This window comes from Hemiscyllium ocellatum, chromosome 9 (genome assembly GCF_020745735.1).
Source record: "Hemiscyllium ocellatum isolate sHemOce1 chromosome 9, sHemOce1.pat.X.cur, whole genome shotgun sequence".
Lineage (NCBI taxonomy): Eukaryota > Metazoa > Chordata > Chondrichthyes > Orectolobiformes > Hemiscylliidae > Hemiscyllium > Hemiscyllium ocellatum.
In genome coordinates this window covers 82327538-82344730 of record NC_083409.1, presented here as the reverse complement: position 1 = coordinate 82344730, position 17193 = coordinate 82327538, and the positions used below count along the sequence as shown (strand labels likewise).

The window sequence follows — 17193 nt, the reverse complement described above, 5'->3', positions numbered from 1 at the left end:
TTACACAACTGCACTGAAGACCTGTGCTCCAGATCTTGCAGTGCACCAAACCAACCTGTTCCAGTTCAGCTACACTGCTGGCATCTACCTGAAAATATAAAAACTTGCCCAGGTATGTTCTGTGTTCAAATCAAATCAAGCCAAATCAGACAATTACTGCCATATTAGTCTACTCTTAATCATTAATAAAGTGATGGAAAGTGTCATCAACAATGCTATCAAACTGTACCTACTTAGCAATAATCTGTTCACTGATGGGTTCTGCCTGGACCACTCAGCTCCTGACCTAGTAACAGCCCTGGTTCAAATATGGCTGGAAGAGCTGAATTCTGGAGCGGAGGTGACAGTGACTGCCCATGACATTTGTGTGACTCTGTGGCATCAAGGAGGCTCAAAATTAATGGGAGTCAGCAGGAAAACTCTATCAGTTACAGTCATGCTCGGTACAAAAGAAGATGGTTCTTGTTGTTGTATGTCAATCATCTCAGTTCAAAGATCTCTCTACAGGAGTTCCTCAGGATAGATATTTTCAATCAGTTAAGAGTTGTTATTATGTAGCTCCTAAACAGATGGAATTTGAATCCAGGCCTTCTGACCCAGAAGTACCATAGTGTTCCAGGCCTAACTGTCTTCAGTTGCTTCATCAATGACCTTCCTCCATCATAAAGTAAGAAGTGGGATGTCCATGTAAATGTTCAGCACCATTCACAACTCTTCAGATGCTGAAACAGTCCACTTCCAAATGCAGCAATGCCTGGACAATATCTTGGTTTGGACGAACCGGTAGCATATAACAGTCAGGCCACACAAGTGCCAGGTAATGACCATCCTCAATAAGAGAATCTAATCATTGCCCCTTGCTGTTCAATAGCATTGCCATCATTAAATCCCTCATGATCAACATCCTAGAGGCTATGATTGAACAGAAACTAAATTCCACTAAGCACATACAAATATTGCAGATACTGAGCAAGTCGAAGGCTAGGCATCCTGCAATGAGTAACCCACCAACCACAAGCACAAGTCAGGAGAGTGGATCACTGGATCAAAAAATCCTGGAACTCTCTCCCTAATGCCACTATGGGTCTATCTATACTGAATAGATTTACAGCTCACCATTATCTTCAAGGGCAATTAGGGATGGGCAATAAATTATGACCCGGGCAGCAACATTTACCTCCCATGTATGAATAAAATACAAGAACTTTAATTGTGATTGAATCCTAAAAAGTGATTCAAACTCCAGAACAAATCAAGTGAATGGACTTAAGCAATAATCAAAAGTAGAATGTGCAAGTTCCCTATTCTCTACTGAACTTTCTGGATGTAACAATTCTGAGGAGGATTTACCAACAGTTTAATTTTATTTTCTTTCCTTTTTGTTAAACTATAGTTTACACACACATTTACATATCCAAATGACAATGGGCAACTGGTACTTATAAAGGGCAGGTGATTCCACTTTCAAGGAACCATGTACCTGCACCCCTAGATCTGTTTGACAACACTCTCCAGAGCCCCACCATTAACCAGGTAAGCCCTGCATTGGTTTGTCTTACCAAAGTGCAACACCTCACATTTATCTAAATTAAACTCCATCTGCCATTTCTCGTTCCATGGGCCTAGTTGATCAAGATCCCATAGTACTCTTAGAAAACCTTCGTCACTGTCCAGTGAACATGATGAAACTGTGGTTTGGGTTCGTAAATATATGCCAATAGTGAGAATTTCTGTAAATAAATGTTTTTTTAAAAAAGTGTATAACCCTTATCTGTAGTTCTAGATATTTTCTAAGCTGGCTTTTCAAGAGTGTTATTTCACAACTCTGATGCAGGTAGAGACTGAACCCTGGTTCATAGGTCCAGATACTACCACTACGTCACAAGAGTCCTTATATCTCTAGTTCCATACTTCCCAAACGGCTTTCTGAAGTATAACATATAGTAACCTCCTTAGAGAACAGATGACATTTACGTTTCACTTGAAGACAATTCTTGCAAGTACAAGTCAAACCTCAAGGAATTACTGCTTGGGACAAGTTTCCAGATTAATCTTTTATAGTTTTTGCACTGTTTGTTGTTTTGGAATGTAGCTGCTGCAGTCTTGCTGCACTCATGTCTTTTGTTACTGTCACCTTTATAGCTGTTCAGTTTTCTCACACAGAGGTCAACTGTAAAAATTACTTTGATACGATGAGGGAGATCAGCTTTTCAGAAATAAAAGAAAAGGCTCCCAAAATAAATGAAACGGACAAATCAATAAAATGTCTACTTTTGTGCAGTTTTTCTTGAGCTAAATACAAAGTCTGAGATGGTCACAATGTTTTACTTGAAAATGATAACAGAATGTGACCTGTGTGTAGAAATAAAAACTAATTACAGGTGCCACCCCCCAGTATCTGTGGGTGATACATCCCACAACCTACTGTGGATGCCCAAAACTGTGGATAGTAACAAACCCTATCATTTAAATGGGAAATGTACCTCCCCAGCAGACCCCTGGAATTATTTCTGGAATGTTCCATGGAATATTTATTTTCAGGCTGCAGTAAATCGCGGATTACTGAAATCACGGAAACTGAATCCGTGGATGCGAGAGTTCTACTGTATAATATTTTTAAACATTGCCATAATTCCGAGCAGAAGCAGGTTGAAATTAAAGCTTGCAAAGAATTAAAGTAGTAGGACAGCTCATGCATGACATTCTGCCCTTCATTAATAGTGGCTTTGCTCAGAAGCCTGCCATTTGCAAAGTAACCTTGTACTGAAAGAATCTTACCTTAGCAAACATAGAGTTCAACTGCTTGCCAGACCCATAGTATCCTCCCTGTGAAAGGAATTGCTTTACTTGCTCTCGAACTTGTTCCTCATCTAGATGCCAGCAGTTCTCGTCATCAATGCTGGCACCAGCTGTTGGATCAGGGGCACCTGAGCAAAACAGAAAATATGTAATAGTAAAATAAAACACTTCAAAATGGATACCTGCTCTATTTTAAATGTTGCAAAATGTAAACAATTGGTCCTAAAGCTTCCCTGATGAGAAGGATAAAAGTCGACTGAAGTGTTGAGTAACAACTTTTATTGTACAGTACCAAAAAAAAGACAAGGCACTTCAGGGAACTGTAATCAGACAAGGTTTAACATGCAGGCAAAAAAAAACCCAGAAGGGAATGCTGGTAAGAAAAAGCAGGGTTAGAGAGGTAGTTGTTGAGGAGTGGCTTCAAGGAAGACAGATAGAGAGATTTGGAAGCAATAACATCACATTTAGTCTCTTTTGTCTCAGGGTTAAAATAACTTAACCCAGCCCCAGTTCTGAAAAAGGGTCACTAGACCAGAAAGATTAACTCTTATTTCTCTCCACAAGATGCTGCCAGAACTGCTGAGCCTTTCTAGCAATTTCTAGATTAGATTTCTAGTTTAGATTAGATTTTTTACAGTGTGGAAACAGGCCCTTCGGCCCAACAAGTCCACACCGACCCTCCGAAGAGCAACCCACCCAGACCCATTCCCCTAAATTTATTCCTTCACTTTCAATTATCCCTTCAATTTAGCATGGCAATTCACCTAACCTGTGGGAGGAAACCGGAGCACCCGGAGGAATCCTATGCAGACACTGGGAGAATGTGCAAACTCAATACAGTTGCCTGAGGCTGGAACTGAACCCAGGTCTCTGGCGCTGTGAGGCAGCAATGCTAACCACTGTGCCAGCGTGCCACCCATATTCTGTTTGTTAATCCAGCCTTCCTGCTTTTGCAGCAAATGCAGAGAATTCTGGAGAAATTCAGCAGGTTTGGCAGCATCTGTGGAGACAGAAACAGTGTTCATGGGTGGGTTACTATTCGAAGGGTCAGTGTGGACTTGTTGGGCCGAAGGGCCTGTTTCCGCACTGTAGGGAATTTAATCTAATCCAAAAAAAAAGTCATGAGTCTAGGGTGACTCTGCTTCAGTTTGCATGTTTCTCTCCACAGATGCTGCCTGACCAGTTGGGTTTCTCCAGCATTGTGTACTTGCTTCAGATTTCCAGCATATGCAGTATTTTGCTTTCATTCTTGGCCCTGAATACAAGAATACCACAATCCTGAGTGGAAAACTGAACTCTTAGACATCAAGAATGAACAGGACCAAAGTTAGCTACGATGACATGCACTACTGAATAAGCAGGTTGGTTCGCATTGTCAAGACTGACATTCTGAAAATAGTCACTCAAGTGTAGTCAAGAAGGGTTACAGGTGCACTTAAAATTAAATCCTTCCGCTTAAAAATGGACAAAATAGTTCAAACTCAATAATTAAGAACATTCTCTTATTAAATCCTCTACAAAGCTACAATGTTATTACAAAAATATCTAATATATTACAAGAAACCACTTATTTCATTATTTGGGGAGTTTCCAGCTCTGAAGAAATAAAGATTCCAGGAAGCAACTCCAGAAATCAGGCTTAAAAACAGTCAAAACTGGACAAGCAAAAATTGTTCATTCAACATTCACTGACTGATAGTGGAAAGAAAAAGCAACATATTTTAGTAGTATTTTGGTTGTTTATATTCCTCGTGTAACAGCTAAAAGGGACATGGGGAGATGAACAAAATAAGTTGCACGTTTACACAAACTGGAGTACAGAAAATGCAGGCCAAACTACTGATTGCTATGTCAAGCATAAGCCAACAAAACGTGATCAGTTGTCTCTTTAATTTTGGTTTCAAAATTTTCACAGATCCCAGGTACAGTTTATGCCGCTGTTATTATTTGCTAGCAGCACTGCGTCTTCCCCTGACTCACTCGGTGATCAATCTTCAATAAACACCACAGGTTTACCAAGAAAGAAAACATGCAACTGCAAGAAATGCAACTGACAAATATCAGTACAACATGCCATAGATTTCTTGAAAATAAGATACAGCTGGCCGCTTAACAGAGGGAACAAGTGAACTTAAAATTTTTCTGCTCCTGATTAACAAAGTATGTATCTGGCCTCAAACAGGAGTCCACCACTCCTGTTTGAAGTCAACTATTATTCTTTGTATCAGAGGCATATTACATATGTGACATGATTATTGCAAATCTCAGCATCATTTAGGTGGAGAGAAACTGGGAAATTAGGTAGGAAGCACTTCTGCACCCAACAATAATTTATTATGGGCTGTGTCTCGGCCACGTTAACATTCTATCAGAATGAGTTGCAGCTTATCTATCCATTCAGCATTTTAACAAGGATCTTTAGTTGCAGCATTTCTTATTTTTGGGTTAATGTTTAGAATGATATCTTTGAATAATGTACATTAATTTGTCAATTAATTTTAACAATTTATGTGTTATATTTAGAATACCACTGTTTTTCCCAGTAAATATTTAAAGCATTTTGTTTTTTTTTCGCCAAACAAGAGCATGAATTAATTGCATGCTTGTGAAATGAAAAGCTGCAGAATGACTTACCAATATCAGTGAGGAACTGGGTGTACAGAAAGCCTTTCCAAGAGTTCTGCAGAACAGGAAAATCTTTAAAGCAGATGGGATCTGCAAAGTTTTTCCCACAATACTAGTGTTCACTCTATTTCAAAGCATCACAACTTTTAACAAGAAGCCACACCGAATGCAGTGCCATTTTGCAAGTAAGCATTGGAGGAAAATAGTGGGTGCTATCAAAACAACCTCACCACAGTAGTTCATGCCTCAAACGGTACCAGATGAAAGAACGCAGATCAAATAGATCAATGAGCAACAGAACTGGATTGTCTGCATTCACTTTAAAAGGAACCAACCATACTTGCATCCCCTGTCACACACTAAGTGGTAAGCTCAATGAGGAACTGGTTCTATAGCACCCAGAAATTATCTGTCATACAGAGATTACCTCCTTCAATATAACATAGGGTCACCTGCACTATTAGCCAATGTGCTCCTCTCAGATGCACAAACCAAACGGCAGTGTCAGTTATTTCATCTGCTGTGCTCTTCCAGCACCATGAATCCAGTTATTTCATCTGCTTTGCTACCAAATGGCATCAAAAGCATAACTGAGCTGACTAAATTCAACAAGCAAAGGGCATGCATGCAGGGTCAGAAGTGAAGATGCAATAAGCTGCCCCACACCAGCAACATTGATATACCTGTCATGCAGTTGAATACTACATCATTTGGCAAGCTTTCTTAAGGCTTGCCTTTTCTGTTTGCATCCATTTCACCTCCTGTAAAAGGCATGTAAACCATGTGCAGGTTTGCCCCTTGTATCTGCCAGACTGAGGGAAAACTGTAGACTGTATTTGCATCTGCCATACCTCAATTTTTGATCACAACACTCAATTTCCTACCCCACAAACAATTTATAACCTGATTATGAAGGGAGATCTTTAAAGTAGCTGGGATCTGCAAAATTTTCCCCACAATACCAATGTTCACTCCACTTCTGAGTGTCACAATATTTAACTGGAAGCTACACTAGATGCAGTGCTTCATTTATGAACGTTTCATGTAGCCATTAGAAAGGCTTTTTATTACAGCAGGGTAAAAAATGAGGTCTGCAGATGCTGGAGATCACAGTTGAAAATGTGTTGCTGGTTAAAGCACAGCCGGTCAGGCAGCATCCAAGGAATAGGAAATTTGACGTTTCGGGCATAAGCCCTTCATCAGATGATTCCTGATGAAGGGCTTATGCCCGAAACGTCGAATTTCCTATTCCTTGGATTCTGCCTGACCTGCTGTGTTTTAACCAGCAACACATTTTCAACTTTTTATTACAGCAGTTTGACAGAGACTGTACAAATTTTTGTCTCCACCTACATCATTCTGATTTTCCATTTATGCAATACTGTCAATAAAAGTATGTCAGCAAGCAATTTCCTATTGTTTCCCAACCCCGGGAAAATATACCAAGAACTCACATATACAAATCTGAACATATTAAATCACCCGAGTGCAGATAGGTCAATAAAATCAGCACCTTAGTGCAACTTCCACTGAAGCCTGTTATAATACAGAACTTTTCACAGCACTTGATGGTCAGTGCATCACTGAGACTTTTGATTTATGTCTCTCTTGTAGTCCACCAAGGTGGTCTGCCACCATGGACTATAGCATGCATCATATGGTCTTAAACTTCAAGGTTCATTCTCAAACTTACTTGGGGATGAGGTAGAGAAAGGTTTGACAAGAAATAAAAACCTGGAAATAGGCACTTATCTGTCAGCCACCCCTGCCAAGTAATTAAAAATAACCTCACATGACGATTTGTTGTTTTTACCATTAAAAATTAGAACCAGATATTGCAGATGAATTTTCTGTTTTGCAGAATTCTGCCCTTTTATCTGACACCCTACAGCAATACATTTTTAATGTATCATGGGTCATTGCAGTTTTAAAGGAAATAATGTACAAACATAATTTGTGTTTTGAAATGCAGCTGCTCCAGTCCGAAATCAGGGAATGCTCAAATCAAACTGACAGCACTTCACCATAAACAATCATGCTAAATGACCCCGTTTATATTCCACAAAGGCAGCTTCATTCGTTACTATGAATCTGCTGAGACTGTAGAATTCAGACTGCATTTCACAGTTTTGCGTTGATGCTTTCCATCTGGAACAAAACACGAATTACAATTACTGCTCATTGTGAAGAGCACACTGTTTCCACAGCACACAAAGCACAGGAAATATAATGCTGCAGTTTGCCACGCTGCTGCTGCCCACTGAAATGCATCAACAGTAGTGTTTTGGAAGTTAGTTTGTGTATTCCTTCTTATTTCCCCCAAGGAAGATACCATCTTGCCTTTTTCTTTGCAGATCACAGTTAGAACTGCTCACAAACCTTCAAAAACGTAACTCTTGAATTATCTGTTCTTAGGTTTGTGTGCAAGCATAATTATTATGATTTGCAACTTATCTAGTATATTAGTATAAATATGCAATAAAAGGAAATTGTGCTCAATCCAATATACTACATATTACAGTATTATTGCTTCCTCACTTAAAGTTGCTCCCAATGTTATTAATTAGTGGCAGAATTGAAATTACTTGCACTTTACAAAATACTGTCAGACAGCAGTTGAAAGGTGTAGTGCTGGAAAAGCACAGCTGGCCAGGCAACATCCAAGGAGCAGGAGAGTTGATGTTTCGAGCTTGAGCTCTTCATCAGGAAGCATGTGCTCTTCTCGGACAGCAGACAAATTTTCAAGATCCAAATCTTCACGCATGGTTCAAGCATTTAAAATAATAGTTTTATACATTGCTTTTGCCCCTCGGAAATCCTACATTTCCGAATGATAATTGATCTCCAGCATCCAAAATCCTGTCAGAGTTGAAAGTGTGGTGCTGGAAAAGCACAGCTGGTCAGGCAGCACCCGGGGAGCAGGAGACGTTTGGTATGTTGACTGTTCTATTCAAACTGCAAACAACATTTTTGATTGCCTTTTTTAAACAAAAGATGAAAATTAATTCAGAAGTATAATAAGGCTTAAAATGCAATAGAATGTATTGTTTCAATGCAAAAATTAAAAAAAAACAATTTTCTGGACACTTATTCCAAGAACCATGGGAACAAACACCAATTTTGTATCTTTAATTATAGTCACCATTTAGGGAAGGCGTACAGCCCAGAACAGGAAGAACACAAAAGCAAGTTGAAATAAAGTTAGAGTTATAAAATCTGTATAGTTAACAGGGATGATGTCAAAGCATCAATGTTTTTTAAATGCACAATTTTTCCAGAAGCATGATTTGGAGGTGCCGGCGTTGGATTGGGGTGTACAAATTTAAAAAACAAAATCACACAACACCAGGTTATAGTTCAAGGTGGTTGTCCTGATGAAGGAGCAGTGCTCCGAAAGCTGCTGCTTCCACATAAATCTGCTGGACTATAACCTGGCGTTGTGTGATTTTTAACTTTCCAAAAGCAACTGATCAGATGTTATTAGTTTTTCACACTGGAGTGTATAATTCAAAGAACAAACTTGTACTTTGTTCACATTTTTCATCAATTTGGGTCGTTTCAAAGCAAAATCAGAAGTTTGACAAATCATAATTTTCACTGCTCCTTTCACACAGTGCTCATTGTCAGAGATGTCTTCAAAATAATATGTACAATCAAGGTCCAGACTGTTGGCTTCCATGTTATTTCATTATATTTAATCTACAAAAACCAAATTCTCCTGATTTCCTAGGCACCATTCTTCTCTTAACATAACCAAAACCAATTTACTAATAACTCACCTGACAACCAGCACATATTTGTTAAAAGGTGAGTCACATCTGACAAAGTTGATTAGTTTACCAATGAATTACTCTTGGTTATAGATACTGTTGTTTTGTCTGTAAATTTGGCAGTTAACTTTCACCCAAAAAACTTCCATGACCATTTATTCCTGGTTAACATTCAAGTAAATCTCCTTAATCCTCTCCAAGGCCTTGAAACCTTTCCTAAGTGTAGTGTCCAAAATTAGACTCAATACTCTTATAGAAGCTGAAATAGTTATTTTTCAAGTTTCAGCACACCTTTCTTGTTCCACACTTATGCTTGAATCTTTATATGCACTCCAGACTGCTCTGTTCCTGCAACCTCTTTACAATTATAAAATTCAGTTAATATTGCCTATTAATATTGCCTCATTATTTCTGCCAAAGTGAATTGCTTCATATTTTTCTGCATTAAATTTCATCTTACAATCTCTGCCATTTCAAAATCTGACTTCGTCCTCCTGAAGTTTGTTACATTTAACAGTTTATTACATTTTCAGCACGTCACCTACAACCTATGAAACGACACCAGTACATCCACATCGAGATCATTAATATCTATCAAAAAGTATGCAGTGCTACGATGTTGAGTCCAGGTACACCTTTATGTAACTTCTGTTGGTCTGAAAACAAAATGTTTGATTTATTGCCACGTATATCCTCTTACAAAATACAGTGAAGAGTGTTGTATAGTATTGCCACTCTCTGGCACCATCTTAAAACACAGAAAAGTAAACCAAAACATAGAACATAAAGGCAAAAAAAGTGAAAAAATAAAGAAAATGTCCAACGTTACAATCCTTCTTGTTAAGTGCTCAGTCACGGGCATACTGGCCAGGCACAAGCCCCTTTTGCTGTGTCACCACCTTCGCTAGGAACACACAGGAACACTAACCTTCACTGCCATTTCAGCTCCGCCAATGCCCTCGCCTCTATGAGTCCGTAATAGACCTTGCAAATGCACACACCACTGATGCTGCAGGATACCAAACTTGGCTCTGCCAAGCACATGAATCACTGTTGAGCCTACCTCGCCGATGCATCCCCTGCTAATGCTGGGTCTCATACTTGACCCAAACCTGCTTCCAGGAATCTGTGCTGGATACAGATGCCATCACGAACTGAACTTGCCTCTGCTGCAGAAGCCATGAGTTGGCGCTAGGACTACCTCGACAATGCAGGGGACCCAAACTCTCTCAAACACCGCCACCATGAGTCCACCACCAATGCCGTCACCATGACCAAGTTCTTCACTAATAGGTAAGTAAAATTAAAGAGAGAGAAAAAATAAAACAAGAAAAGGTAGAAAAAAAAGAAACAAAAAGGCAGACAAATCAGATCAGCCCTGGGCTCAGAAGCTCTAGTCCACTCCCATCTTACCGGATAGATGCTGCACTTTCTGTCTCCTACTCATTACTGTATTCATTCTGGTACAGACTTGATCCTCATGTTCTTCCATTTTCTATAATGCAGTACTTTATCAAAGCTTTTCAAAATTGCATCCACAAATTAACCAAGCTACTTCACCAAATAACTCAGTCCATTTTATCAGACACTATTTGTTTTTGATATATCGGTGTTCATCTTTTTTGATGATATTAGTTATGGGAAGAATGTTGCCTGGGACATCAGGAGAACTTCCTTTACTTCTATATAGAGTCACAGTCATACAGCATAGAAGAGCCCCTATGGCTCACCGTGCCTGCACTCCCCTATCTCAGCTCATCAACTTTCCATCTCTTGGACCTTGAATATTTTGACACTTCAAGTGCTTTTAAGGTCGAGAGGTTTTCTACATCTACTACCCTCCCAGCAGGACATTCTAGATCCCCATCACTATTTGGGTGAAAATATTCTCCTCAAATCTTCTCTAAACCTACTCCTCTTCAGTGTAAAATTATGCCCCTCATTCTTGACCCTTCAGCAAATGAGAATAGATGCTTTCTATTCACCCTGTCCATACACCTCGATCAGTTCACCCCTTGGTCTTCAATGCTGTAAAGAATACAACCTGAGCCTATCCCCCCTTTCTTCACAGCTAATATACCCTGACCCTAGCACCATCCTGGTGAATCTCCTCTGTACTCCCTCCAGTGCAAGCACCTCTTTCCTGTAGTGTGGTGACCAGAACAGCACACAGCACTCCAGCTACCAAAACACAGCTCCAGTAATAACCTCCATTCTTACAATGTATGGCATGGCTGAAAAGGTCCAGTATCCCAATGCCTTCTTTAACCACACCATTAACCGATTTTGTTGACTTCAGGGATCTGCAGACAAAGACCCCAAGATTTTTCTATTCCCCTGAGCTTCCTAGTACATTTGAGTACTCTCTTGTCTTGACTTCTTCCAAAGTGCATCATCTCACACTTTTTAGGGTTAAATTCCACCTGCCACTGATCTGACCAATCTGTCTGTGTCCTCCTGCAACCTAACACTATCTTCCTCACCGTCAAGTACTCGGCCAATTTTTGTGTCATTACAAAGTTATGTATCACCCCATCCCACGTTTTCTTATATTGTTTTAATGTATCATAGCCCCATGGAACCGAGCATTGATCCCTGTGATATTCCATTAGATACCAGCCTCCAATCCCACAGTCAGTCTTTATCACCATTTCGGTCTCCTACCACCAAGCCAATTTTGGATCCAACTTGTCAAGTTACCACGGATTCCACGTGCTTTTGTTACTTTTTTTAAAAAAAATCAATCTCCCACACAGGACCTTGTCAAACACTTTGCTGAAATCCACATATACTTCATCAAATGTACTCCCTTCACTTGCACACCTGACCCCCTCTGCGAAACGTTCAATCACATTTATTAAGTTTGACCTCCTTCTAGCTGACTATTCTTGGTCAAATGTTGCCTCTCCAAGTGGAGATTAATTCTCTCCCTTAGAATTTTCTCAAAATTGTTTCCTATCACTGATATAGGACTCATTGGTTTGTAATTCCTGGTTTATCTCTATCACTATTCTTGAAAAGTGGAACCATATTAGCTGTCCTCCAGTCCTCTAGCACCTCCCCTGTGGCCAGAGAGGAATTAAAAATTTGCTCCATCACCTCTCACAGCAGCTTGGGATACAAGTCATCCAGACCCAGGGATTTGCCCATTTTTAAACCTAACAAAACCAGAAAGGTATCTTAAGTTCTTTTACATGTATTTAAACAAGCAGACAGAATCCTGGTTTAACATCTCATCTCAAAGTCAGCATGTCTAAAATTGGAGAAAGGCCAATTTTGACGGTATTAGGCAAGAACTTTCGAAAGCTGAGTGGGGGCAGATGTTCGCAGGTAAAGGGACGGCTGGAAAATGGGAAGCCTTCAGAAATGAGATAACAAGAATCCAGAGAAAGTATATTCCTGTCAGGGTGAAAGGGAAGGCTGGTAGGTATAGGGAATGCTGGATGACTAAAGAAATTGAGGTGAAAAATATATTGCTGGAAAAGCGCAGCAGGTCAGGCAGCATCCAAGGAGCAGGAGAATCAATGTTTTTGGCATATGCTGCCTGACCTGCTGCGCTTTTCCAGCAACACATTTTTCAGCTCTGATCTCCAGCGTCTGCAGTCCTCACTTTCTCCTATCCTATCTATCTGCGACTCCCACTTTCAAGGAGCTATGAACCTTCACTCCAAGGTCTTTGTTCAGCAACACTCCCTAGGATCTTACCATTAAATGTACAAGTCCTGCTAAGATTTGCTTTCCCAAAATGCAGCACCTCGCATTTATCTGAATTAAACTCCATCTGCCACTTCTCAGCCCATTGGCCCATCTGGTCCAGATCCTGTTGTAATCTGAGGTAACCCTCTTCGCTGTCCACTACACCTCCAATTTTGGTGTCATCTGCAAACTTACTAACTGTACCTCTTATGCTTGCATCCAAATCATTTATGTAAATGTCAAAATGTAGAGGGCCCAGCACCGATCCTTGTGGCACTCCACTGGTCACAGGCCTCCAGTCTGAAAAACAATCCTCCACCACCACCCTCTGTCTTCTATCTTTGAGCCAGTTCTGTATCCAAATGGCTAGTTCTCCTTTTATTCCGTGAGATCTAAGCTTGCTAATCAGTCTCCTATGGGGAATTTGTCGAATGCCTTATTGAAGTCCATATAAATCACATCTACTGCTCTGCCCTCCTCAATCCTCTTTGTTACTTCTTCAAAAAAACTTAATCAAGTTTGTGAGACATGATTTGCCATGCAATTAGCCATGTTGACTATCCCGAATCAGTCCTTGCCTTTCCAAATACATGCACATCCTGTCCCTTAGGATTCCCTCCAACAACTTGCCCACCACCGAGGTCAGGCTCACCGGTCTATAGTTCCCTGGCTTGTCTTTACCGCCCTTGTTAAACAGTGGCACCACGTTTGCCAACCTCCAGTCTTCCGGTACCTCACCTGTGACTATCGATGATACAAATGTCTCAGCAAGAGGCCCAACAATCACTTCTCTAGCTTTCCACAGAGTTCTTGGGTACACCTGATCAGGTCCAGGGGATTTATCCACTTTTAACCATTTCAAGACATCCAGCACTTCCTCCTCTCTAATATGGACATTTTGCAAGATGTCACCATCTATTTCCCTACAGTCTATATCTTCCATATCCTTTTCTACAGTAAATACTGATGCAAAATATTCATTTCGTATCTCCCCCATTTTCTGTGGTTCCACACAAAAGCCGCCTTGCTGATCTTTGAGGGGTCCTATTCTCTCCCTAGTTACTCTTTTGTCCTTAATATATTTGTAAAAACCCTTTGGATTCTCCTTAATTCTATTTGCCAAAGCTATTTCATGTCCCCGTTTTGCCCTCCTGATTTCCCTCTTAAGTTCACTCCTACTGCCTTTTATACTCTAAGGATTCACTCGATCTATCCTGTCTATACCTGACATATGCTTCCTTCTTTTTCTTAACCAAACTGTCAATTTCTTTAGTGAAGGTGGTGTTTGGTATGCTTTCCTTTATTGGTCAGAGTATTGAGTACAGGAGTTGGGAGGTCATGTTGCAGCTGTACAGGACATTGCTTAGGCCACTGTTGGAATATTGCATGCAATTCTGGTCTCCTTCCTATCGGAAAGATGTTGTGAAACTTGAAAGGGTTCAGAAAAGATTTACAAGGATGTTGCCATGGTTGGAGGATCTGAGCTACAGGGAGAGGCTGAACAGGCTGGGGCTGTTTTCCCTGGAGCATCAGAGGCTGAGGGGTGACCTTATAGAGGTTTAAAAAATTATATGGGGCATGGATAGGATAAATAGACAGACAAAGTCTTTTCCGGGGGTCAGGGAGTCCAGAACTAGATGGCACAGGTTTAGGGTGAGAGGGGAAAGATATAAAAAAAGACGTAAGGGGCAACTTTTTCATGCCGAGGGTGGTATGTGTGTGGAATGAGCTGCCAGAGGATGTGGTGGAGGCTGGTACAATTGCAACATTTAAGAGGCATTTGGATGGATATATGAATAGGAAGGTTTTGGAGGGATATGGGCCAGGTGCTGGGAGGTGGGACTAGATTGGGTTGGGATATCTGGGCATGGATGGGTTGGACTGAAGGGTCTGTTTCCATGCTGTACATCTCTATGACTCTATGCCTGATAATGCAGCACACCCTCAGCACTGTTCCAATGAGGCAAGCTGGATTGTTAACTCAAATGCTAGACTTAGGTTCAAACTCAAACTTCTGACTGTAGTGGTAGTGCTTCCAATGATTCAAATTGATATCCATTTAATGTCACACACTTGACCAACATTTGTGTCATTAAAAGCAAACATATTTTGCTTAAATATAAAATGCATGCATGGATATTTCAAGTCAGCGGCAGAGAATTTCACAATAGTGAACTTCTCTTAACGTCATCTGAAATTCTTAATAAATTAAAGTCTTGAGATAATGTTTCCCAGCATGATAATCACTTTTTCATGTATAACAAAATTATATTTCAAGTCTCCCCTTCTCACTATGAGTTAGGACAATGAAGTACAATTTTCAGAAGATTTGAGATCAATTACACATTCTCTTAATGCAGCAAAAATTACAAATCTATTCATTGTTTTTTTCATGCTTCTTGTTTCGCTTACATTTCTTTCTCCTCCCACATTTTCCATTTGGAAAATGCTTTTACAACAAATGCAGAATGAAAGTAGGGTACAAAATTCTACTTTCATTAATGGCATTCAAGTATCGAATGAGAGAATACCGCATCTAGTATTTCTGTGGATGCCTCAACCAACAAAGAACCAACATGTATTGCTTGGTTTTCCACCAAATGAAGTGATGTAAAGTTTATAAAAAGTATATTAGTAGAGGTGAATTTCCTGTAGTTGTAAAAGTTAAATGAGGGATTTTTTTCAATGGAACATAAGTTACCTACTGAACAATGTTGCTTCTAGTTTATTTCAGTAAAAGTTTTAAAACTTGAAACCTAAGTGATCTTTTCAGTTAGCCATAGGAAATTCAAATATCTTTCTAAAAGTTGTCTCTCACACACACACACACACACACACTCTCTCTCTCACACACTCACACACACACACACACACACACACACACACCCCTTAATGTGTCTACAATCAAAAGGAGCTAACACTCCTTGTTATTCAACATACCGATGAAATAAATATTCTAATGACACTGACAGTGGTTAGAATAAACAAAATATAAATTTTACAATATCTCTCTCCTATTTCTTTATACATGTATGCATCAGACAGGAATTAAAAGTATGTCTTTAGATTGTCAGGAGCCACATTATGAGAATAAATCAAGCTCCTGATGACAATTAGGCTTAGTTGCTCATGTTCTGTCCACTTACACATTTACATGGTATGAATTTCTTCACTAAGGGCATATTACTCAATAAAAATCTGGAACAGATACAGTTGAATCTACACTGAATATGTTGCAGCAAATGCATTGGAACAAACAGCCAACGAGCTCCTTTTGTGAAAGGAATCCAGTCTGTCCAATCAATACTGCAAATGCAATACTGCAATCAATAGCTAATCATAACATTCTAAAATTCTGGAATTGCACATATTGCTTCTTTAATTCTTTATTAATGACAACAAATATGGGTCCTCACTTCTCCATGCATCATGCCTATCCATTCTCTTAATTAGATTATTCACAACAGATTTACAAACCAAGAAATGTTGTACTGAAATTGGTAATATCTCAACTTCAACAAAGGCTTCAGTACCCTCAGACTAGAGGATTGGGAAAAACTTCAACTGAATCATAGATCAAACCTCTGTCTGGTTTTCCCACATAAGGATTCTGGGTATTTTATAATCCAGTTAGCAGTCGTCAAAAAGCTTGCTTATGCTGACTAATCTAGCACATGTAAGGTTGACAACTTGGCCAAGGAATCAAAAGGAAGTGTTACACACAGCTACAATTCAGCTTAAACAGCTTACAATTCAGTGAGCAGGTTCAAAGCGGGGAAAATATAACAAAATTTTCTCCAAGTTTCATAACGAAACACATAACAACCGTCCTACTCCTCAAGTACTGTTACGCAGATTTCCCTGCCACTACTTCCCTACCAACTTCCTTTGTAATCTAGGTTTTACAATGGGTAAGCAATTAAAATAACTAAAACTAACATTTAATAGAAATGAAGATCACTAGCTTATATAGTTACCATGCAGGTAGCGTAAAGAATCTAATGATATCATCCCTTAACACTTGTATCACAGAAGTGCCAGGTAATAACAATCCCAACAACAGAAGGCCCTGTGAGGTCAAATGGGCATTTTTTTCCAAAAACTGTAAACCAGTTAGCTTGAGATTCACTGGTACCACTGATGCCAAGTCCTTCACTATCAGCATCCTGGGGAGCACACCACTGTGTAAGTGCTAAAATGTAGCAGTCATAACAACACCATGCCTCCATGATTAGTGCAAAGCTAAGTTCTGTTTCGGGATTCACCTCATGACTCCGAGACCTCATCATCATCACCAAGCATC

At 39.8% G+C, this 17193-nt stretch overlaps 1 protein-coding gene across 1 annotated transcript in view; it reads right to left on the bottom strand.

Annotated features, from left to right (window-relative positions):
• zswim5 (zinc finger, SWIM-type containing 5) overlaps nt 1-17193 on the bottom strand; it is a 268233-nt gene that overhangs the window by 82407 nt on the left and 168633 nt on the right. The window contains exon 3 of the mRNA XM_060830519.1: nt 2779-2927. Coding sequence (XP_060686502.1) covers nt 2779-2927 — 149 coding nt within the window. The remainder of the gene's footprint in view (nt 1-2778; nt 2928-17193) is intronic.